Below are 24,995 nucleotides of genomic sequence, written 5' to 3' on the forward strand. Positions count from 1 at the left end.
CACTTTGCAGGCCACGGCCTTGGCTTCTCTGCGGCTCCTGCCGCTGTCCCTCTCCTCCTGCTTGCTGAGAAAGTGTTCCACCTTCAGACACTCCTCTCTCCGCCCTTCCACAGCTTGCAACAAAACTTTTTAAGTGTTCAAAGCTCTTCCAATGAAGACTCTCTTTGGCTTTGGAAATCCGGTGCGGGCCCGCCTCCCTTCTTCGCTCCCCTCATGGCGTCTTCGGGACGGCCAGACCGCTTCTCCCTGTGTGAGTGAGTGCGCACGCGCGTGTGTGTGTCTCTGTGTGTGTGTGTGCGCGTGTGTAGCTCTTTCTCTCCCACCTCCGTGCCTTTGCACTGGCCGTGTGCCAGCCTGGAACCCACCACCATCCCCCCCTGAGTCTCAGAGCCCCTCTCTTCCCTCACAGTGAATGAGAACTGCTCCTTCTAAGAGAGTGTCCTAGGTATCAAACAATCACCTGGAGTTATACCTCAGGAACACATGAGAAGCACCAGCACCCCCGAGCAGGGAAAACAGCCCCGTGTGAAAAAGGCTCAGACCGCAGGAGGGGACACTGGCACGGGGGCAGGCAGCATTTGCCTCCCAAATAAATGTCAAAGGGATAAAGGCACCAACTGCAGCTGGGGCGGGCAGGGAGAGCTTCTCTTTGAAGGTGGCCTTGGAGCGAAGCCTTGAAGAAAACAAGGAAGGCCAAGAGGCAGTGGAGAGGAGGGAGGGCATTCCAGGCAGGGGGCACAGCCCGGGCAAAGGCCCAGGGGGGCACTGTGTCAATAGTCTGAGGGCTGAAGGTTGGGCTGACTGGCTGAGGGGGATGGGGAAGAGGATTACTGACTAAAAAGGCTGGAAAGGCACATGTGGTCAGACTGGAGACAGATCCAAGGCTTACAGCTCGTCCAAGTTGGAGGGAACCTTGGAGGTCATCTCGTCTAACTCCAACACCTTAAAGAGCAGGAAACTGAGGCCAAAAGAGAAGTTATTTCCCCACACTTCCACAACCCTTCAGAGGTAGGATTCAAGCCCAGAAATCCAGCTCTCCGATGACAAGCCCAGTTCTGTTTCTTCTTTGCTGAGCTGCCCCACCCGAGAAAGGCCCAGAAGGGAATAATCCAACTCCCACATTTTACGGATTAGGAAACTGAGGCTAGGGCCGGTGACTTTGTTAACACTGGCCTAGAATATAGGCAACTAGAAAAATAAAGCCGGCCTTTACTTGCAGAAGCCTCTCTGAATCTGTCTGGGCTTGGGAGAAAGACGAAATTCTCTGAGCCCACAGGAAGAGAGAAAGATCCCGGGACACTTCGTGGCAGAAGTGTGCATGAAGCTGGGCCCCAGGCCGGGATGAAAGAACAGCTCAGATGTCACTAAGTCAACAAGGGCGGGCTGATTTAAGCCTTCACACAGCTTCCCAGTTGAGAAATGAAACTGCGTCCAGGCCATCCTCCCCCCACATGGGGATGTGGGCGTAGCTGGACGAGGCCGGGCCAAGCAGCCTCATCCGCCACCAGACCCTGAAGAGCAGCTCTGTCTCCAGACTTAAAAATAGGCAGGTGTCAAAATGAGCCACTCTCTGTGGTCCCTGGAGAAGCCAGAGAGGTTCGACCACTGGCTGGAGGCCCCTTCCAAGTGTCTGATCCTCCTGTCTAAGTCGAGTCACCCGGAGATGTGCTGACAAACGGGAGCATCTTCAAATACGCCGTCAGCTTCCAGGGAAAGTCATGGAAAGAATTGGGAATCTGGGCCCAGAAGACATGGGTTGGAGTCTCAACCCTGCTATTTCCTTATAAACCTTCAATTCAAGTCAACAAGCATTTGTCTCACTACCGAGCGCCAGTGGAGACAGAATGAGGTTCCTCCTGGGGTCACCAGAGGCAGGAGCGAGGACCAGTATACGTCGTGACATTGGGCAAGGGATTTATTTAGCACTGCCTGTGGGTGCAAAACTAATAGGTTCAAGGCTTTCAGCAGCCGAGAACCCAGAACATCGGTCTTCACCCAGTTACCACAGACAAGAAGACGGATTTTCTAAGCAAATTAGGTAGGATAGTTTACCTCGCAGATCTACGGAGAAGGAAAGAATGTGTGACCAAAGAAGAACTGAAGTTCATTATTACCATCAAATAGATAATTTTGATTATTTTAAGAAAGTTTTTGTAAAACAGACAAGAAATCCTAAATAATTATAAATAAAGCAGAGCAGAGCCAAATGGGAGAATCAGGAAAGTTCTCTTGTAAAAGATCCTTCAAAGGGGCCATGGGGTTCCTAGAGATAGAAAGAAAGAAGGAATACTTTAGAATTACAATATATTTCTACCGTGTTTAGAATATATTGGACTACTTGCCATCTAGGGGAGGGCGTGAGGGAAGGGGAGGGAAATTGGAACACAAAGTTTTGCAAGGGCTAATGTTGAAGAATTGTCCACGCATATGTTTTGAAAAATAAAACGGGATTTTAAAAAAAGACAGAAGAAGAGCCTTCCAGGAGGGGGCCAGCCTGTGGTCAGGCTGGAGACAAGGAACAGATGTCATCCACAGCTAGCAGCACTTTGGCACCTGTAGCTAGAACGCATGAGGGGAAGCCACAGGCCATCGGCCTGCAAAAGGCCCCACAGAAATGTGAGCCTCTGCCGTTGTAAGATCACCCCTCCGACACTCAGCTTCCTCATTTTTCAAGCTTAATTCAAATCCGCAAACATTTAGAAAGAGGAATTTTAGAGCTCATCCAGCCCAATCATCATGTCGCATACAAGAAATTCTGAGAGCCCCCCCAACTCAGGCTGTGTCCCAGCTGATCTATCCATAGGATCAGATTGAAAGCTCAGTCGTGACGTGGTTCTGGTCCTCATTAATAATAATAATAATAATAATAATGATATTAATTAATAATAATAATGATGATGCATGTAAAGTGTGAAAGAGACAAGTCCCTGGGAGAGCTGTAAGAACAGAAAGGGACCTTGGACACTTCCCAGGTTTACCGTCCATAGATTTCTGGGGCTCCGTGAACTTGGAATTTTTTTTTTAATCCAGCTTTACTTTCATTAATCCTCCAAATGGAATTTAGCCTTTCCTTCAATTATTTAAAGATATTCTACTGGCAAAAGGATCCATGACTAAAAACAGGTCGAGAATCCCTGTTTTCAGGGCAGCTCGGTGGGGCAGTGGATAGAGCACCAGCCCTGAAGTCAGGAGGACCCGAGTTCAAATGTGGCCTCAGACACTTAACACTTCCTGGCTGGGTGACCCCGGGCAGGCCTGTTCTCCTTTGGGAAGACAGAGTGCTTTCAAGCACTTGGATGGTAGGGGAGGAAGAGCGGGATGGTGGGAAGACTTCAGGGTCAGGCTTGGAACCTTGGACTGCCTTTGAGGCTGCCCCATTGCAGCCGCCTTTGTGGGATCTTCATCCGGGTCCTGCCCACTAAGCGGGACTCTTCCGGGTGTCCCACAGGGCTCTGTCTGGGCCCCTGCTCTTCTCCTTTTACACTATTTCACTTGTTTAGCTTAGCAACTCTATGCTGATGATTCTCCAATCCATCTAGGCAGCCCTAACCTCCACCACTCTCAAATCTGCCTATCGGACAACCCAAGTGGACATCCTGGAGCCATCTCACACCCATCATTCCCACACAGAATTCACTGGCAGCCCCTCCTTCTCCTTCCCTAAACTGCCCGTGTATCACCTACAAGTTTCTGCCCCGCTAGTCCAGCCTTCACTCAGCTGTCAAAGTGAGCTTCCTAAAGCCCAGGGCTGACTGTCTACTCCTAAGGCCAGTGGCTGCAAATCGCCTCCGGGATCAAATATAAAATCCTCTGTTTCAGCCCCCAAAGTCCTTCCTCACCTGCCTTCCCACTTCTGCCCCAAAGTCTTTATGCCTCGTAGCGGACGCTCACCCCTGCCTAGTTTGTGATCTGGAGTTGGGAAATGGTCCCTGGCGTTCCCTGTCTCCCAAGCCTGGAACCCTTTCCCTCCCCACTTCCCTTCTGTGAGAAGCCTTTCCCCATTCCCCTTAGTGCTAGAGCCTTCCCTGTAATAATTTCCAATTTTTTTCTAGCATCTCTAGCTTCTTTGTGCACTTTGTGTACTTGTGCTTGTGGTGTTGCCCATGGGTTCCTTGAGAATAGGAAGTATTTTTCACCTTTCTTCCATAATCCCAATGCTTATGATTAGCACACAGTAGGTGCTCCATAAATGCTCATGCCGTAAGATCTTAGAACACAAAACATCAGGACACAAAGAGCCAGGGCTGGAGGGCACCCCCCATGGACCTTCCTGGTCCGACTCCTGCTGTGCAGAGGCTGAGCCTCTAGGAGAACATTTCTAGGGCCTGTCCCTGTGATGCATATGTAGCAGACATGTAGACACGGTGTCTGAACCGGACACCCCAAAGTCACTCGGCCAATGGACCCTGAGCCCGGACCAGAACCAGAACTTCAGAACCTTCTTCTGCTGTCCAAAGCAGTGACCCCCAAGCAGCTGGGGAGCCGACGGAAGCTGTCTGGCTGCCCGTCCAGGCCTTCCAAAGGGACCCCTCTCACCATTGCAGCCAGACGTACAGACGGAGCGTCTAGAGCCAGGCTCCTGAAAGGGAGCGTCCTGTCTGCGGCCAGGGAGAGAGCTCGGGGCCGGGAGTAGCTCAATTTCCCCTTCCCGTCCCGTTCCACTTGAGTGAAACAGGCCTAATGAGGCCCGCCCAGCCTCCCTCAGATGGCTGCTGTTTGGATCCAATGAAATGGTGGAGGAGTCAAGGCTTGATTAAGCTCGATGTCCTGTATTAGCCAGATGGAAAGTTTTCTTATTATTCCTATCACAGAAGCCCAGAGCTGGAAGGCAGCTCGGAGGCCATCTAAGCCAACATGTCCCTGAACAGGAAATCAATTCATTTCAATCCAGCAAGCCTTTATTGAACACTTAGTGTAAGCCCGGCCCTGGCTGGGATCGGGGGTACAAAGGCCGGAGGAGTTTATGTTCGACGTTTCATAATCCCCTTGACAAGAGCCTGATGAGGAATGGGAAGCCCCCGGTCTTTGCAGACCTCTGGTTCCCTTGGAACAGCTTGCAGGCTCCGGCCGCTCCCCATCCTCCAAAGGGGGGAGCTCTGCTACACCCCAGAGCCAAGAAGTGCTCTGATCCCTTCAGTACAAGCTCTCCTCCTTTCCTTGGAGTCGGTTTCCTGGGCTGGGCCTCTTGGAGGGGAAGGATCCAGGGGACGCCCATTGAGGAATGGTGAACCTAAACAGCCTTCTTCAATCTGTGGGCAAGCAGCCCACCGCTCCCCAACTTCCAGGGAAGAGGTGGAGCCAGGGCCACCCCAGAAAGCCCCAGGGTATCTTTTCCTTTGCCAAAGGGAACTTCCCAAAGTTCACCCCACAAGCCCCTAGGGCCATGGAGCATTGGAGGCCCTGAAAGATCAGGAAGGCCTATTAGCAATTAGACAACAAACAGCTACCAAATGGCTCCAAGAGGCCAAGCTTTCAGTTGACACAAAGACTAACGGGACAAAACCTTCCTGAAAGAGCTGATGTTGTCCTGGAGGAGCCAGGACACGGAGAAACAAACACATCAATGCCAGGTAACTTCCAGGCTGGGGACGGCGGCCCTGGAAGCTGGGGAGATCTGGAGAGGACAGAGCTTCAGTCGTGCTTTGGAGGAAATCGCTAACTCCATCCCTATAAATAGCCATTTTTTGGTTTCCATGCCCACAGTCTTGGTCCAATCGCCTTTTCCTCAAACTGTAACACTAAAATCTCAAGAAACTGCAGAACTGGAAGGAATCTGAGAGTTCAAATTCTTAATTTTATTTTAAAAGATGGCTGAAAGAGGGGAAATCTCTTATTTACCATTGAACAGTGACTCAGTGGTGAGCTGTGAAATGGTCTCAGTAATACTACGCGGCCTACCAACAGGTTTGTAGAGGAAAGGCTTTTGTTCAACTTAAAGTCACTAGAGTAACGTGATTGTGCGCCGCGAGTATCTCCAAAATGCAGGCCAGAGTGTTAGTCAGCCTCTATTTCCTAAAGCCCCCAAGGAGCAGAGTTGGCCAGCCTGCCGTTTTGCGAGGGGCCGGGACACCCCTTCTTCCCTGTTCTGTTCACTCGCTGGACTTCTGTCCTCCGTCCTCCACAGCCACCTTCCACTCTGGATAGACTTCCTTTCCCAGCTCCAGCCTTCCTCACTGGTGACTCCTTCCCTTCTGAGGGGCCTGTCTTTATTCACTTCACTCCTGGCTCAACTCACATTTCTTCCCCCTCTTCACCATCTTGACCCCAGAGGCCCATTTCTCCTCCCCCCCATTTTTATTCCCCTAATATGTTACTTTCTCTTTTAAAAATATAGCTTCTTTAAGCTTCAACTTTTTTTTTGCATGCATTTTTATCCCCAGGGCTTAGCACAGTACTTGGCACAAAATAAATACTTAATAAACATGCTCTTTATTTATCTAACAACAAGAGAAATGGCTAACTTTTATATAAACTTTAAGGTTTACCAGTATTAGTAATAACGATAACAATAGCATTTATTGAGTGCCTCCTGTGTGCCGGGCACTGTACACTTTTTTTTTTTTTTACAATTATTGTCTCATTTAATCCTCACAACAGATCCAGGAGGTAGGTGCTGTTATGACCCTATTTTCCAGCTGAAGAAGCTAAGGCAGTCAAGGTGAAGGGCCAGCTTTCCGGGGCTGGATGGTGACTCCGAAATTAGGGATTAAATAGTCTGTCCTTTGAAGGAGCTAGCAGTCTGTCTGGGAGACATCATGTGCATGGGCAAATGGAATCATGGGAGGGGGCTGCCTGCCAGACAGGGAAGGCTTCCCAGAGTCAAGGTAGGGCCTTGATGCTTGGGCCAGAGTCGGGCCGATGCAGGGAGGAGAGCTGCAGGGTCGCATCGGAGAGCAGCGAGACTAGCTTCTCTGACTGTGGAATTCATGAGGGGAAGTAATGGGGAGCAAGGCCAGAAAACTAAATTAGAACCAGGTTGTGAAGGGCTTTAACGGAAAGCAGAGGAGGTCACAGAGAGTCACTGGAGCTGGGTGAACTTCTGAACTTTGTGGGCCAGGGGGAGGGACGAGGCCTTCTGCCCCCTGGAAGCCCCTCTCCTCCTCCGTCGGACCACAGTGGATTGCTCAGAGAAAGTGATCTGTGCTGGACTCGAGGAATTCCCACTGATACGTTATCATTTCAGAGATGGCCTGGGTTTTGTTCTAGGTTGGTCCTGCAGGGGATCATGGGATTTAGGCTTGGAAGGGGCCATCGAGTCCAGCCCCTTCCCCGTTTTACAAAGAAGGAAGCTAAGTGACTTAGCTAACCCCAGGACTCCCCTGCCTCCGGGATGCCGTGCAGCTCCAGATCCATCATGGTCCGGGGGTGGTGGCGAGGCTGATGAGGGCTGGGGCCTGCCACGGTTCTAGAGGCAGGCCCTAGCAAAGCCGCGATTCACCCCTGGATCCTCAGCGTCCCAGACAAGTGCGCAGTGAGACACCGAGCAGTGGCTGTCTCCAGGGGGTGTGGGCTGAAGCTGGTGACAAGAGGAAGGTCGAGTCACCCGGACCCAGCCCAGGGAAGGTGGATAGGAGAGCATGGGGCTTGGGGCAAGATTCTCCGGTCCCTGCAAGCTAAGATCTGGTCCAACGAGCCCCTGGCCTGGACGTGGGCCCACACCTCTCGCACACTCGGCACTCACTCGTGTGTGAGGATCCTGGCCGATGCCTCGAGCCTCCGTAGTCTCGCTTGTGACTCAAGGAGCCAGAGGCCTTTCAGCTCTAAGATCCGGAGCTTCCAGCCGCCGAGGGATACTTAACATTCCAGAGGGACCCCGGCCACAGCATCCTTTGTTCTATGTTCTAAGTCTCCTTCTTGCAACTATAGGCATCTCTGTCCTTCCCTGAACTTCTCTGTCAAGTAAGAGGCGCTATTTCAACAAGGGACTGTGAGGTCCATGGAAACAATTCCTATTCCGGGAATGAACTCGTTGGTAAGATGAGAATCGTTTCTGCAATCTGAATCGTCATCTCCTGACTTATGGGTCTTGTAAATTGGATTTCATAGAAAAGACTTCCTTAAAATGGCACCACAACAGCAGAGAGGGGAGAAGATTTAAGTCTGCAATGGAAGAAAAAGTATTATCTGTCTAGAGTGCTGCTGAGAAAGCACAAGGAAACCTAATTAAGAGCAAAGAGCTTCCTTTATAATGGAAGCGTGTGTTAGGAGGAGAGCAGAAAGAGATGATTTGCTAAGTTGGTTAAAATTGGATTGAGCCAAGTAGAAAGTCGGGATGAATTATCATGTGCTGACAGGTCGAGAATTGGGAAGCATTTTAAAGCACCTTCTGCCCCAGGACCAAAGGGAAAATGGAGTTTGGAGGTTGGGGGTTTTCTCCTTAATAATGATGGAATAAGGACGAGTTAGTGGATGGAGGCTTTGAATAGTGAGGTTTTAATCCTGGATCGTTGACCTTGGATAAGTCCCTGCCCGCCTTTCTCTGTGTTCATAAACACCTGGAGAACATCGGCATTTCAGGGCCTGCCTGAACATCTAGCGTTTTTATTATTAGCTCCTGGGATGGTCGAAGGCCCCACTTACAGAGAAATGCACAGTATTCGCTGTAGGCCGGCTCCCTCTCTATAACCACACTTCCCCAGCCATTACAGCGATGATTGCTAGTACGTCTTGACTTGACAACCTTGCCTTGTCTTTCTTTGGCTTCCACCGCTGACCACAGAGCTTCAGCGTTTAGAAGTTCAGATCTCGGTTCCTCTGCTCTTGCCCCAAATACAAGTTCTAGACTTCCAAATGAAACCACAATAAGGAATACGATCCACCCAGTGGCAGCCTAATGTTAAGAGAGTGGGTCCTAGAACACGTGCAGCACTGGGGAGAAAGCTATCAGCCGTATCCCTGGGACCGTGTAATTTCATGGATGCTCTTGAACGGCGATCTTGTGGAATAATAATGAAAACTCCCCATTTTAGAGTTCCTCGAGGTTGATTAAGCGTGTTCCTCACAACAATCCTGGGGAATGGGATAGGAAAAGAATAATACAATAACTTTCCATTTTTTACAAATGAGGGGACTAAAACTCTCAAGGTCACACAGTTAGTTTACAGGCATTTATTGGGTACCTCTTATGTGCTAGACATTGTGCCAAGGCAATAAAGCCCCTTCCCTGCTCTCCAGGGACCCCCGGTGCTTGGATAAGTCTTGCTGATCCCAAGCTCATTGTCCAGAGGCCAGAGGTCTCCCCGAAGACTCCAAATAAGTCTCTTCCCAGCCCTGGGCCTCAGCCACCTCATCTATAAAAATGAAGATGACCACGGAGTGTCAAATCTCCTGGACCCCGCGGCCTGGATGAGCAGGGTGTGCTGTGGGAGGCCCAGATTGCCTCTGATGCACGGGAGGGAGATGCTGCAGGGAGAGGAGCCGAGGCGGTAGCAGCAGTTGGATACGGGATCTGAGCTGGATGAAGAGTTTCATAAGGGGGAAATGAGCAGAGAATGTCCAGGCAAACCAATCATGGTGTGGCCAGCAAATCGGCATGTCTGCAGACTGATCACTGGTCGCCTACCCCCAGAGCCGCAGGGAAGCAATTTGTACCGCCAAGCCTGGGGCAGGGAGGGGGAAATTACATCTCCCGTGGTCACAGGCTGCTGAGGTTTTGCTGAATTTTTTTCAGCTCCAACACAAAGGAGCTGATTTAGGACCAGAGCAAAAAAATAAAATAAAATAAAACAAAAAGTCTTTCTCTCCGAAGCTATCCAGAACATGGCTGGAAGCAAACCCTAAGTAAGGTTCATTGCCTGAAACACGATCTCGTTCCTAATAGAACTGGCCTAGCCCTTGTTGGGGTCACCAAAGGGACGTGCTCAGATGGAGTTGGAGGAGCCCCAAATTGGGCTTTCAGAAGACATCACATGCAACTCTGCCAGAGCAGGAATGCTCTCTACCATCTCGCCCCAATTCGAGGTCTCTAGTGGTAGGGAGCTCCCCTTGCTGCCCTCGTGGGGCAGCTCTAATTGTTGTGTTTTATTGCCCTTGGCTCATTTGCTCCCCCTCCTCCCGCAGCTACCTTGTTCTGCCATGGCCTGGACACCGGCATTAGTCTGCTAAGGGCCTTCCTGGAGGAAGGGGACCCCTCCCCAGCCACTGGCCTCCCTGCTGTGCAGCCAGGACGGACTCAGAAACCATCAGACACGGCCCTTCTTATAACAGCTTTGTCCCCTCTCAGAATAGTCTCTTGTCAGGGCTGAGGCCTTGGGCTCTGGGCCCCAACCCTCCCATGATCTCCTATCTGCATTCTTTGCTTTCTATTATTTGCAAACATCCTTAAAAACCCTTGCATTTACCCTGCCAACTTCTCAGGCCCAATCTAGAGCCCGACTGCTTTCAGCCATTCTTGGAAAACATGGCTGACTTTTAGGCCTCTTGTTTCCTCATCTCTTTGCCCTCCATCTTCGAAAGTCTTCTTGACCTTCACTGATCTTGCTAAGATTAGCATCAGTGGTTTCATGGCCAGATCCAGGCCTCAGTCCTCAGCCACACTGTGGTCTTTAACTGTGTTTATTATCCCTCCTCCTGAAACCATTTATCCGCCAAGTTCTGTCCCAGTTCTCCCCCAACCTGCCTAATTCCTTCTTGCCTCACTCCCTTTAGCTGCTTCTTTAGTTCCTTTTGCCCTAAGTGAAGTAGAAAATAAATCACTTAAGGTAAGGACTCTTTTGCTGGTCTTTGAACAGATCCTCAGCACCTAGCACCTAGGCACTCTGTTGTTGGTTAGTCATATCTGACTCTGTGGCCCATTTGGGGTTTTCATGGCAAAGATGATGGAGTGGTTCGCCATTTCTTCCTCCAGCTCATTTTACATAGGAGGAAACTGAGGTAATAGGGTGAAGCGACTTGTCTCGCTAGTAAGTGCCTGAGGACAGATTACAGGCAAGAAAATGAGTCTTTTTGACTCCACTTCACTCTGTCCATTGGACCACCTGGCTGCCTTATTGCTATAAACTCAAACAGCCTAAAAAATGATTGTTAAATTGAATTGAAAGTCTCAGTCCAGGGAAGATCTGTCTATCTTCCTGTCTCTCTGTCTGTCTCTCTCTCCCTGTCTCTCTGTCTCTCTGTCTCTGTCTCTCTCTGTCTCTCTGTCTCTCTGTCTCTGTCTCTGTCTCTGTCTCTCTCTCTCTCTCTCTCTCTCTCTCTCTCTCTCTGTCTCTCTCTGTCTCTGTCTCTCTCTCTGTCTCTCTCTCTCCTCTCTCTTTCTCTCTCTCTGTCTCTCTCTTCCTCATCTTTCTCTTTTCTCTCTTTCTCTCATTTTCTCACCTTTCTCCCCTGTTTTCCCTATCTCTCATTGTCTCTATCTGCATCATTCTCTGCCCATCGGCTGGTCTCTTTGCATAAACTCATCAGGTCCCATATATTACCTTCCTATATCTCTGTAGTTAACTACCACATCTATAAGGCTGGCCCTGATCTATCCTGAATTCTAGGATCATGACACCAATTACTTGCTGGACATCCACTGAAATATTCCATTAGCTTTTCCGTCTTTCTCGTCTTACCTGTTCTCCAAACTCCCGTATTCTACTCAAAGGTACCATCATGTTCAAAATTCTTGCCTAGGATCATAATTTCAGAACCATTCTTTAAAAAAAAACCCTGAGTAGCTCTCTTTTATTTAATCATCAGTCATTATTATCCACCCACCCCAAGCAATTGCCCTATTTAATCTTCCTCTGTTCCCCACCTTATTTTTAATCTTGTTATTGTTGGCTGGGTCACCAGTTTAAAAGGGAACTCCTTGAGAACAGGGACCCGTCGTGGCCTCTGTGGTGGGCTTCAGAGGCCATAGCTCCAAGCCTTCTTGGTTTTCTGTTTTGTTTCTTGACACACGAAGGAAGGGAGGAGCAGTGAACTGCCGAGGTTCCCACGGGGAGTGGGAAGCAGAAAGAGGCCTTAGCGCCAGGTCCTCCGCCTCTGCCGTCGCCCCCGACCACTACCCCTTGCTGGCAGTGAATTCTTTCAGATCGTGTAGTGAGGAAATACCAGAAGCAGTCTTCAAACTCAGTTCTCTGCTCGGGGTCCAGGGCCGTTTGCCCACTACCACAAAGCCTAACTGAAATTTCCTTCTCGAGAATCTGCGACACTTTGCCAATTTATTGCTATTATTTATTTCCATTTCAAGCGTCTGGCTGGGATTTTACTAGCGCCCACAGCCAAAAGCAGAAGTCTAGCCACCTTTCTTCACTCACCCCCACTGATTTCTGGGGGATTGGGAGGAATGCTAGGAACAAGGAAACTGCTCCCTCCAACTTCTCAGGCTCCCATGGCTGGATCCAAAACTCCAGCCCTGCTCTGCCCAGAGGGAGAGGTTGTGAAGGGGGATCCCTGCAATTCATGACCTTTCTCCTACTTGTACCCCAGAGTGCCCCCTCCTCACCCTCAGGTGTCAGGTGTTCTACCAGAACTTGCTTCTGCAGCCAGACATGTTCCCTTTGCCTGGGCCACTGCCCACAGGGTTTGTGAGCAAACAAAGTGCTTCTGCTGTGGCCTCCAATCCAATCTGAAGATCGCATTTCCTTCTCAGAACTGTGTGTCAATTTTTAGGAAATTTTTTTGATTTATACATCAAATGTCTTTCACCTTTTCTGGTCCTTAAAGCCAAGGGTGTTGCAGCCGGCAGGAAGCACAGGGAACATGTAGTTGGATCTTTTTGTTTTCCAGGAGGCCCAAGGAGGGGAGGAAGTTTACCTAAGGTCCCAGACTATGTTTCTGGATAAACTGAAACTAAGACATATTCACAACTTGAGGGAAACTTCGAAATCATCCACTCCAAAGCTCTCGTCTAATAGATAAGGACATGGAGGTCAGAGACGCCCACTAGAGCTAGAAGGAACTGTGCCTCCTCTGTTCTGGCTCCTTTACTTAATAGACAAAGGACCTGGAGGGACCTCATGGGGAAGTGTCTTGCCCAAGATGGCAAAGGAAGCATTGAACCCATGCCTTCTGCCCAACTTCAGCATCCTTCCCATTGTACTAAACGAAATGAGAGGCCCAACATCCTGCAGGTTATCAAAGTAGTGTCGCTCCTCAAGCCTGCATCCCATGTGTCCATGGAGTCTTCTCTGTGCTTCCCCTGGCCCTGAGCCAGGTCTATACACACTGCCTTCCAAACAGCCGAACTCTCAACTGGATTCACCTGGAATGGAAAACTGGTCCTGGTCCTTTAAGTGGGGAGGCCCAGATGATAAATGGGTCTGAACCAACATGTGCCAGGAAACCGCCTTTCAGAAGATGCGTTTGCTGAATTCGTCCCAGGCAAAGAATGTGAACACAAACCGTACTGCCCGGGCGCCTTGGTGTGGTGGGGCAAAAAGGGGCAAACACTGTATTCAGCTATTGTAGTTTGGATGGACATTACCCTGGAGGTCTGGACTCGCTCCTCACGTCTTAATTTATTTCAGAAATTTTCCATGAAACCCACAGCTGGATGATAGATCGGAGAGGCAGAGAGATAGCTTTTGCTGCTAAGAGCCTTCTTCCCCTTGGGGCTGCCATGAGGCACCTTATCCAAGCAAAGAGAGTCCAGACACGTGGGTGGTGTGAGACCCTGTGGTGGCTGGGGAAGGCAGGACAAAGCCAGGGGAGAGCTGTTTGTGGCAGAGCTAAGAAGTCTGGGTACAAGGCCCCACACATCTGTGTTTGTGCTCCCCGGGGTCAGGGGGGTCCCAGAGATTTGCGTCATTTTGGGGGATGAGTAAGTGGCTGGATCAAGACCTGGACTTAGAGATGGGAAGGCCCTGGCTCAAAGACCACTTCAGACATTTATCTCAGCTTCAATTCTTCATCTGTCAAATGGGAACAATACCCCTAATCCTAATTCACATGGGTGTGGGGGTGATCAAGGGAGATTGTGGATGGCAGCATGGATGGCCAGTTGTACTTAGAGGGAGGAAGAGCTGGGTCCAACCTGCATTTAGATTCTTACTAGTCGTGTGACCTAAGGCAAATCAGCATCTCTGTGGGCCTCAGTTTCCACATCTGTAAAGTGAGGAAGCTCCCTCCTGATCTAGGAATCTGTTGTCTATGTAAAATACTCTGCAAATCCTGATCACCATATAACTATCAGTTGCTGTCATTGTTGTAAGGAGAATGATCATCATTTATGTGAATTTCTGGGTCACAGGATTTCAGGGGCCTTGGAAGGGATCTCAGTGGTCAGACAATCCAACCGGACTTGAAAGCCTCCCTCTGTGACCTCCCCCCAGGCCGTGGCTCAAGGCCTTCAGTGGGAGCTCTCTCAGATGGCTGGACATGCATTCGTGAGTTGGGGACCCTGAGTCCCCGTCATACAACTAAGGGCTAGGTTGCCTCCCTCCTGCCTCTCTTTAGTCAAGGGATGGGAAAGGAAAGATCATTCTGAGTGGGCACAACAGGGAATGGTTCCCAGAAACGCTGGACAAAGCCCAAACAAAAGGGCCAGGAGTGATGACTATATGTCACAGGTCAGTTTCCATGACAACAGCTTCCTAGAGGGTCCGTTTTTTTTTTTTTTTTAATCATCCTATGTCAGAAGTCACGAGAATCCTGTAGTCAGAGAATGTTGGCCTTGCCAACCTTGGGCCCTTTCATGTCAGGTCTAGCTCCTCAGGTTGGCAGAGCCCCAGCTTTCTGGTCCAACAATGACTAGTGTCTGGTGAACGCTCTCTGTTACCGTCAGAGCACGGGAAGAGAACGGGGTACCTGTGGGAGGCAGCCAGCTCCAGCCGTGCCCTTGCTCACCTGCTAAAGGCTTCCTTGAGCCAGCTGCTTTTTCACTATTAACCAATAAGATCTAAAGGCCGCAGCTGGGGCGGCCATAACCCTGTGGCCACGGCACGGCCGCCCGTGTCCCATTCTTGCTCCAGGAATCATGGTTTATGCAAAGAGTTCTAAACTTTCAGCCTTGTAGACTAACTGACTTGAGAAATTCTAGGTTAAAAGTCAGCCATTTAGAATGACCAGGAGCAAATCATGGAGCCCCGTCTGGAACAGTTACCTCGACTCTAAAATGAGGGAAATGGTGCCTGTAATTCTGACCACTCAAGACTGTCAAATGATCTCACATAGAGACGATCGTAAAGGGTTAGTAAAGTTTAAGGTGCCGTATGTGGCTTTATTTCCAAAGCCCAGAGACGGAGGGAATTTGCTGTAGTTAGGTAAGTTGTAAAACCAGGAGACCGTAATTCCAAAGTCTTTACCCCTTCAGGACACCACATCGGAGCCCTAATTAATAATGGTTATGCTGGTACCATAAACCACACCAAGCGTGCCTTAGGATAGGGAAGGCAGGACATCCTTTGTCTGAGGAGGGGTAAGGGGCAGAGTCAGGGGCACGAGTGGGAAGCTAACACAGACAAGGTCTCTGCATGGAGTGGTGGGAGGGTAGGAAAAGAGATCGGTGAAGGGGAAGGGTATCCCATATGTTAGCATCCGGTCCTAACTAATTATAGTCATTGTCTGCTAAGCCAAAGGAGTATTTTAAAATCCAATCCCATAAACCCAAAGACCAAAAAAAAAAGGGCCCGGTCTCTCTACCTAGTTACAATTCCTCACCCCACCGAAGTGGAGTGAACTGAATTAAACAGAACTGAATGTTATCTCTTCCAATGGCACGCTCTTCACCCTGCCCAGCCAAATGTTCCTTACCCCTGAAAGCTCGCATGGATCACAGATCCCGGTGCGTTCTATTTCTGATGTCTCATTTGCCTTGTGACTGCCAGGGCTTCGTGTCAAGAGATTCTTTCTCTTCTATAGGAAAAGGCTAAACCTGGAGCTGGCTGTGAAATCAGAGCAAAGAACAGCAGGCAGGTCCGGAAGGTCACGGTTCTTCCCAGTGGCGTTCTATTACTGTGGCATATGTGCACTAGAATTCAAGGGAAATAACATTCCCCAGAGGCTTAATTTCTTTTAAAAATACATCTTGGGATGTTCCTTTAGAACCAGCCCCTGTTCTGGTGCTTCAGGGGCTGAGAAGAATACTATGGGAAGTTTTCTGAAGTCAAATCTGTATCCATGTCAGCTCTCCTTCCCAGGCTCCCTGGCTTGGTTTAGCTCACTCTGCATTTATTTGCCCAACATTCTACAGAATTGGTAAGGAGGCACTCCAAGGCATTCCTGCTCCCATTTTAGCCTAAGTTTGGCTATTAAGCAGTCCTTTTCAGTCTGTATAAGGGATACACAGTGGCCAATTCAGAAAGGTAAGTCATATTGAAGGAGTAATTATTTGTGTTCCCAATCTGAATTGCCAAGTGAGTTTTATCAGTGACCTTTTTTTGCCTTTGGCTGGGCAGCCCACATTTGGGGAAGAAGAAAAGAGGAATGGTTGTTTGACATAGTTATAGAGTCCTGGAGGCTCAGAGTTGAAGGGTGGGTCAGAAAGCAATAGGATGACACGGCAGCCAAGAAAGCTAATGCCAGCCCAGAGTTGGGGTGCTCAGGACACCATTCAGGCTGTGATCCTCCTACACTCTGGGCAGATCTCGTCTAGCCAGAGTACTGTTTTTGTTCTGGAGAGGTAAAGTAACAAGCTGCCTCGGAGCATCTAGAGCGGGCAAGCAGGTCAATGGCCGCTGGCACTCAATTCATGGGCATGTGCCAGACACAGCGTGTAGGTAATAGGGATGCGAAGACAAAAGAGCAGTCTCTGCCCTCAAAGAGTTAACACTATTCTGAATATGTACATCCATCAGTATATTATGAGGAGCTGGGGCAGCGTTGGGGTGATCTTGGAGGAAGTCTGTGAGACGGAGGTGAGGAGATAATGAGGGCCGGGCATGAGAGCCAGCCAGTGCCAAGGGGTGGCGGCACCGTACGTCAGGAACACAGAGAAGGGCGACCCGAAGGCAGGAGGGGAAGCCACATGTAATCTGGCAGGCGGAGGAAGCCGAGACCAGCTTATAAAGAGCTTTCAGAGACAGAGCTTAGATTTTGTTCTAGAAGCAATAGTGAGCTGCTGTGAGTGCTTCATCACTGAGGGGGGAGAAGGGGGAGACTGCAATGGGGAGCGATGCGAGACCAAGAGGTGAGGAGGAAGCGATGTGGTGTGAGCAGTGAGAAGGGGACATGGAGAGAAATGTCGCAGAGCTGGAAACCTTAAGGCTTGGCAAGTGGTTGGACTTGTGTTGGGAAAAGGGAGAGTTGGGAGCCAAAGGAAAGCCTGAGTCACCGGCACCTGGAAGAGTGATGTTACCCTTGACATGGAAATAGGACAGAAGGAGGAACTAGGGGTCTTTGGCTTCAAGACCAGAAGGATTCAGGGAAGCATGATGGCTGCTGGCTTCTCAAGCCTTTGAGGGCCAGCCCTCAATGAGTGAGGGGTTAGACGCATTCTGCCTATTCCCAAAAGAAAGGATGGGGAGCAAGTGGACAGAATTTACAGGAGCAGATTTAATCTCAATGTCCTTCTGTTGGGTAAGATCATGAACATGCCCCTCACCTTTGGATGACAATTAAAGCCATCCCAAAGGAGAGTGGATTTCCACAGGAGGTAATGGGTTCCTCTTCACTAGCAGTCTTCAAACAGAGGTTGCAGGGACAGTCAGGTGGGTTACTGTCCAAGGAGGGGGTGAGCTAGATGAGGTCTCCCCAGCTAATCAAAGCCCCACCCGGTGAAAGACTAGGATCTCTAACAGATGTCCTTCAGCCCCTGCTTGAACACTAAGCACCTTCCAAGGCTCCCCTTGTCAGGCTGCTCTGATTAGGAAGTCTTTTCTTATAATGAGCTGAGTTCTTCCTCCATGTGTTATCCACCCCTCTTGTGTTAGTTTTCTCCTTTGGGGCAAGCAGGGACAGAGTCCCACATAATGCCAGGGCTGATATTCAGGCTAGTTGCAAACAGGAGGACAAAAGTTAGCTTCTTCTCAGACAGGAGAGCTTCCCAGCTCAATAATATAAAATGCAGAACTGACTGGCATAGAGAAGCCCCAGGCCACTGGGGACAGGGCTGTCCACTCCAGCCAGGCTCAGAGAGCTGCTCTGGCCACTCGAGCAGGATTATACCTCAATTATTCATGCTGGAGGAAGGGAACAAGAACGTGGATAACCCAAAACAGTGGCTGATCACACAAGTCAGTGATAGCCTCACTTTGGAGAGCAGAGAGGACCACAGTAAGGGGCAGACCAGCATTCGGACCCTCTGACTCCAGAGTCCAGTGCTCTTTCCCACCCACATCCTCACCCCTACACCATCCTTCATTTATGTCTGGATGGCTTTTTTCCCCAAAGGAAGAAAGGAAAGCAAAAAGGAAGGAAGATCTCCCTCCTTAACTTGGCTTTGCTCAGGCCCCCCAAACCCTACACAGAGGGACCGTCTTAGCTCTGCAGCTCCGAGGGTGACAAAGGAAAGCCTGGGTTGACACTGATAAACTGCAGCACATAACAGAACACTGGTTATATTTTTGCTCTGCGGAGGCAGCTGGGATTGTATTTGTGACTGATTTTTTTCCTCTAGTATTATGACTTTGACTTAAGGGACAGGAGACAAAGCTGCAAGACCCCTTAGAGACCAATTACCCACTCCTCCTCTTCTCCTCCCCCCATTGAGTTAAATGACTTCCCATTGTCATTTGTGTTCTGCTCAGGTACCAGATTCAAGGATTGTATGAATTCTGAGAAAATGCCAGTACTTAGGAGCATAGATTTAAGGCTGGAAGGAACCTTTGAGATCAGTTGCCCCAATACCGTCATTTTAGAAATGGGGGGAAAGAGCTCCCAATGGTCTAAGTGATTTTCCTCAACTCACACAGGGAACAAGTTTAAATACAACCCCTCTGGCTTCAAATCTAGTGTTCTACCCACTTGCATGATCATTCAAGGGTTAAACCGAACTATAGGGAGCTACCCAACTAGGATCACGCTTTGGAAGGACAGGAGACCCAACACTAAGTATGGAGCCCCCTCAATGTAGTGGAGCGAGGGTGCTGGAGCCTAAGAAGGAGTTCATAGCTAATTACAGTGATTAACAAGACTGAGGAGGGGGAGGAAGGCACAGAGTAGGGGTTATCAGAGAGGAGCCAAGCAGATAAAATCAGGGGAGGGCAGGCTCCAAGGAGTCTTAAAGAGATCTAGTCCAGAAACCTGGGCTCTCCAGAGGGGGAAGTCACATAGCAAGCCGGTGACAAACATGCCTTGAGCCAGTGTTCTTCCTGATCCTGAAAGCTTTTTGCACCGTGGCCAGAAACGGCCACGACTACCAGTTAGAAAGGGGAGATTCAACTAGAATGGAGACCAAGGAGGAAGAACAAGAACTGTCCCCAGAGCGGATGCACGGTGCTGGAAAATCCCTTTGATAGCACAGAGCAGCCCCACCCCTTCCGAAGCCTGAGCAGCAGCTGCCCTTGGTGCTGAACTGCCGTGAACTTAGAAGGCGCTTGCCCCAGGGAGCCAAGCAAGACCAACCCTGCAGAGGGGGGTGGGACCTGGCCAGCTGGCCACCTTGCCATGATGGCACACCTTCTACACTTCCTGGTATAGGTTGGCAGCTTCTCTTAGCACCGATGTGTGCTGAGGGGAGACCCGCAAGTGGTTCTTTCAGGGACTTAACTGTGCATGGCTAATGGGCCCGTAAACTCTAATGACTTCCAACTCGGTTAGAAGCTTCCCATGTCATTTTCATCTGTCTCATAGCCTGTCCCCAAAAGTTTAAATTATGAAAATTGCCACAATTCACCAAAATGAGGCCCATGAACATCACGCATGGATCTCAGTGGCTTCCACAGTGTTACTGATGGAGAAGCCAGATTGACCATAAGTTCCAGTTGGGATGACAGTTTGCCCATTAACAGAGACACGGTCAATGCTGGAGGGTAGGGGTCCAGGGGGAGGACTTCTGCAGATGGTAGAATAATAAAGCCATGTCATTGATTAAATTTAATTGGCAACATCTTTTCAGCCCGATTTTGTTTTTCTCTCCTCCCCCCTCCTTCTCTCTTCCTCTCTCTCTTTTCAGAGGGTATGAACTGTATGAACAAAGATCATGGGTGCGCACATATCTGCCGGGAGACGCCCAAAGGTGGGGTTGCCTGTGAATGTAGGCCTGGCTTTGAACTTGCCAAAAACCAGAGGGACTGCACACGTAGGTAGATGGAGACTGATGTGTCAAATGCCCCCCAACCTGTCTGCTTTGCCAAAGAAAAGTGTTTCTGTGTTGCCTTGTTCATGCTGCCATTGTTTTCCAGAGACCAAGATCGTCAGCTAGCCTTGGGGTCGGGATAACTTGTAGCCTGGTAATCAATGGATTAGGTCTAAAGATTCAGGCCGTAAAGTCTTTGGTTCCCATGCTTCTGAGGGGCTCCTTCTCCATTTCCTTTTCCCTGGAAACAACCGAAATCTGTCCTTGGAAACAGAAATGCAGTACAACAGAGTAAACATTGGTAGTATCTCTTTTGGGGACATAGAATTTCCACCTAAATTCTCCCAAAGTAGGAAATGACACTGGACTAGTATTTTCCCTTAAAATGGAACTCATGTGGGAAACTATGAAATCCGGGGCCCAGATGAGCTGATATTTTTGCATGTAGAGCCAGACTAAAGGAAAAGGATTGAGGACATAGATGTCAACAGGAAGACATGAAAAGCAAGGGGCACAAGGCAGCAATGGTTTGACCTGGATCTGTCATTTATATCTCCAGAACTCCTTTAACAGTATTAGATTATGGACCAGGCAACCTCCAAGTAAAACAAATGAACTCACTACACTGAAGTTGGTCTTGCTTTTTAAAACAGGATTCTACAATTTTTGGTTTGGATTTGAGAGCAAGGGGAAGCTTACAAGACTAAGGACACCCATTTAATTGACCTTTCCATGTATCTGAAATTTTCATCCCAAACTCTGTCTCCAGATACCTGGCTAGAGAGGCTGCTAGATTGTAGTTTCTTTTCTTAGACCATTAAGTACCAGGACTTCAATATTCCAAGACCCATGATTTCCTCAGTGAGGGTCCCGCCCTCACTGATTCAGATCACAGTTTATCCCCATACACTGTCCATAGATGGCCTTTGAGAGCTGTCATCATCCCAAGTCTAGTCTAGTGAGGTTCTGCAGCTCTGGATTTAGTTACACTTGGCTCACTGGGGCAGGCACAAAGTCCATCACTGCTAGACAGATTTCAAAGTTCTTTCAGCCTGGAATAACCCATCAGCACTTGGGTTTCCTTGGGATAGATTCCTAGATCCCAGGACTACCTTTAACATGATGAAGCCCTAGAGTAATACCCAATGGAAAATGGCCAAACTAAATGATATTCAGCAATAAGCAGTAATTGTTTCTTACTCAGCACCCATCTACCAAAGAGCGTTATCCACAAATAAGATCTGATAAAAAAAAAATATCAGAAAGGACTATCTTCCAGCTCTATTCAGTTGGCTAATGGGATATGCTGACTTGAGGCCATTTTCAGAAGATAGGTTACCCTGCCATCTGTCTTAAAGGTCATATTGCCAGGGTCCCTCCCCGATTCCCCTACTCCCACCCCTCTGACACAGTTATACTGTAAGGAAAAGGAAATGGTTCAGATCAGTAATCTTGTGACAGAGATTCATCACTGATAAATTCTTTTGTTGCCATCCTGGTCTCAGACCTTGAGGAACTTGGCAGCATAATCCAACATAAAAAATTCCCCAAAGGAATGCTCACAATGTAAGGGGAATATACCCACAGATACTTAGGCACATCGGGCACCTCAGCCACCATGTTCTGCTCTGGCTTGATTCCTCTCTCTCCTCCAAACAGACAGTTTTCTCTACTGAAATTAGGATGCTGGTTCATTTGCAAACATCAGAAGGAAAAGCCTTGCTTTTTGGTTTTATGTGCTAACTGCATATACCCCAGCAGGACAGAGAGAAATACGAGCCAAAGCTGTTAACCTTCCCATTTCCCATAACTCAGCTGTACTTCCTTCCTTGATACATATTTATAATTTAATACAGAAAAACATTTGTCCTCTAAAAGTCAAAAGAAGTGACAGAATTGCAGGTAAACATAGTCATATATCTATAAGGAATAGTAAATTATTAATCCTTATCCAATGTATCTTCCATCTTTGAGAATGTATTTTGCAAAGGGGATATTTGCTCCTCTGGCCTACCATTAAATTTATTGGACAGCCCTCCACTTGGAGATGGTTCTTTTCCAAAAAAAAAAAATGACATCATTTAGCTTTCCATTGCCGTTTGAAAACGATGAGGAACAAAATGTCTAAGAAAATCACTGATCAGGGACTTTAAGGAGCAGGAGTAGCAAAGTTTAAACCTCAAATCAAGTCATTTTGGCCCTGGACATTTTTAAATGAGGCTTTTATTCACCCAGTCAATGCTATTTGGCCCAGAGGAATCCTAGGGAGAATCAAAGAATAAATAATATTCATAGTTCCTAAGAAGGGTTAATAGCATGCAGGATGGCGCCTGCATTTTTTCAGGCACATCCTCCAAAAAATAGTGTTTTTCAACCTTTCTAAAATTCCAGTGATCATATCCTGCTTGTCTTCCTCCACCTTAAAAGGGCTGAATGACACGTGTCCATTTTTTTCCCAGTTAAAATGAGTTATTAAAATGGGGGCAGGGAAAGTTTCCCATCATTTCTTGAGATCATTAGAGCTCTCTTAGACATTCCAAGCTCAAAGTTGGGTCCAAAAGACAAGACTTAACATTTATAGCTGATTTTTGGCCTTTAGGAGAATCCAAAGGTATCTTTTGTGAATTATTTATAATGCACAATAGTTAAATTGCAGTGCAAACAATGGCTATTCCCCCTCCCCTCCTCCCCTAAGCATGCTGAGTCTGAATTGGCCCTTTGCCGGTAGAGTACTGGGCCAAATGTGGAGAAGCAGAGGTTTCTGGAGCTATGCCATTGGTATGAATCCATCATTGAAGGCGGGGGTCAGGTCTAGATCAGAGTCCTACGACCCCCCGGCCCTCATACCCACTTCAGGTGATCCGTCAGAAGCTAAAACTACTAACTAAGAGGATCTCTGACAACCTGAAAAGAAAAAAAAGATAACATGGCCAAAGAAGGAAAGGCTGAGAAGGTGATATCAGGGATGAAGCTACCATTGACCTTGAAACAGAGAAGCAATGTTGCCTGCCCCATTGCTCTGGGACCAGAACAGCCAAGTGGCTGCAGGAGTCTGCATGCTCTCTGTATATGTCTCCACACTCATAGAGCACAAAAACAAACACAGGAGGAAGCCACCCAAATCCTTAGGCTGCCCCAATCTCCTTGCTCTTCACAAAGAGCCTTCAGCCCAGAAGTTCAGATTCTCCCTGCATTTATGTATTACCTTCAGGCTGCCTAAGAAGTTGAGAAAGGTTGATGCCCCCTGAGAGCTGTGTCCCCAAAGATCAAGTTCCCTGACTTTCTCATTGGTAACCCTTTAGGAACCCTTTTGGGTTGCTGAGAAGGACATCATGCAGGGTATTCTGAATTAGGACTGCTCTGATTTAAGATAAGTCAGTAAGACCACAGGGAGGATTTGTGGTACAAACCACAGCTCCCTGCATGCAAAGCAGTGTGCAAGAAAAGTTCCTCAGGTCTGGAGTGAGCATGGGCAGTGTTTTGAAATACCCAATTAATGTAGTTCAATTCAACATGCCTATATTAAGTGCCTACTATGTGGCAGATGCGGGACATAGAAAGACAAAAAGAAAATAGTTTCTACCCTCAAAGAGCCTGTTTTCTATTGAGGGGAAAACCACGTGCGCAGGAAAAACACTAGCCGTTATTTTGGAAGCAAGCACATAGTAGGCATTTAATATTAAGCTTTGATTCTACAGTGTGACGGGGAGGGGGCATTTAAAAGTGAAACTCTCATGTAAAAGGAGTTAACGGTCCCTAGTTAAGTTAGCAGGTTCTGCAGGTCTGGATTCCTTACTGTGTGTGTAGACATACGGGAAAGATAAGAGCATTGGCAGCATTTCAAAGCCTTGCTCAGAGCCCTAAATGATGTCAGGAATATTTGAATTTTTCCTGGACCTGGAAAACACCTGGTGGCAAGCCAACGGTGATGTCCCTGTCCCTGAGCCTGCTCCCTGGCCCTGGGGATTTCTGATCCCACCCTCACCTCTGCGTAGCCAGGCTTCTTCTTAATTAAGAATGTACCTGTATTGGGGACAAGAGAAAGCTGGTCCCAGACCAATCAGCTCTACCTGTTAGGTGCTAAAATTGGACAGAGATAGGCAATAAAGGGAAAGAACCAAGGCCCTTGCTATTCAAATAGCAAGTCTCAGCCATTGGGTTGGTTTCCTATTTACCTTTCACAGAGTCTGGCCTTGGAAACCGATCCTCTAGGAATGAGGAATCATGTCCCTGTGATTTTGGCAAAGCCAGAAAATGGTCTGTTCCATACAGGAGCTGGAGCCATGACAAACCACATTCGTGGTACAACTGGTGTGCTGAGAGCATCTTGTCTATTCTTCAAACATAGAAAGCATTCATCAGGAAAGAAAAAGAATGTTCTGCGTGAAATGAAAAATCTAACTCTCACTGGCAGGTCATTCCTTCCTTCCCTTCCAAAATGTTCTAGAGATGGCAAGAGTTGTTTTTTCCCTAATGAAGGAATATTTTCAAAGGTTTTAGGAAGTGTGGGGCACGCTAAAATTATCCAGTAATGTCCCATCCCAATTTTCTTAATGAAGAAAGAGCCTGATAAATTTTCTTTAAAAAGATACAGTTGACAAGAGGTCAGGGAAATGAAAAAAAGGTGACGATGTTAATCTAACCAAGAACGATCTTTACAATGGTAATGATCTTTGGCTTTGATAGACCATAATATAATATAATGATAATAATAATGATAATAATAACAACCCAACCCAAACAAAAACATAAACTAATCGTTTTTGTTATCATTCTGTTTATATACACACGTACATTTTGGGTATAACTAGTAACCTGTAACTATGGAAACGGAGGCTGCCAGCACACCTGTGATGACACTGATACGGGGCCTGTATGTGGCTGTCATCAGAAG

General features: G+C 48.2%; 1 protein-coding gene across 10 annotated transcripts in view; it reads left to right on the plus strand.

Moving 5' to 3' along the window:
• SCUBE1 (signal peptide, CUB domain and EGF like domain containing 1) overlaps nt 1-24,995 on the plus strand; it is a 207,979-nt gene that overhangs the window by 104,970 nt on the left and 78,014 nt on the right. For 4 of the 10 annotated variants that reach the window (XM_074271909.1, XM_074271911.1, XM_074271913.1 and 1 more), the window contains exons 5-6: nt 19,979-20,104; nt 24,913-24,995. The exon at nt 24,913-24,995 is cut by the window's right edge and continues 34 nt beyond it. The exons of 2 other annotated variants lie outside the window; for them this stretch is intronic. In XM_074271909.1, the coding sequence (XP_074128010.1) occupies nt 19,979-20,104; nt 24,913-24,995 (209 nt within the window). The remainder of the gene's footprint in view (nt 1-19,978; nt 20,105-24,912) is intronic. 4 more of the 10 variants (XM_074271912.1, XM_074271916.1, XM_074271915.1 and 1 more) reach the window with 2 other exon arrangements.

Source organism: Sminthopsis crassicaudata, chromosome 5, assembly GCF_048593235.1.
Source record: "Sminthopsis crassicaudata isolate SCR6 chromosome 5, ASM4859323v1, whole genome shotgun sequence".
In the NCBI taxonomy this organism is placed as follows: Eukaryota; Metazoa; Chordata; class Mammalia; order Dasyuromorphia; family Dasyuridae; genus Sminthopsis; species Sminthopsis crassicaudata.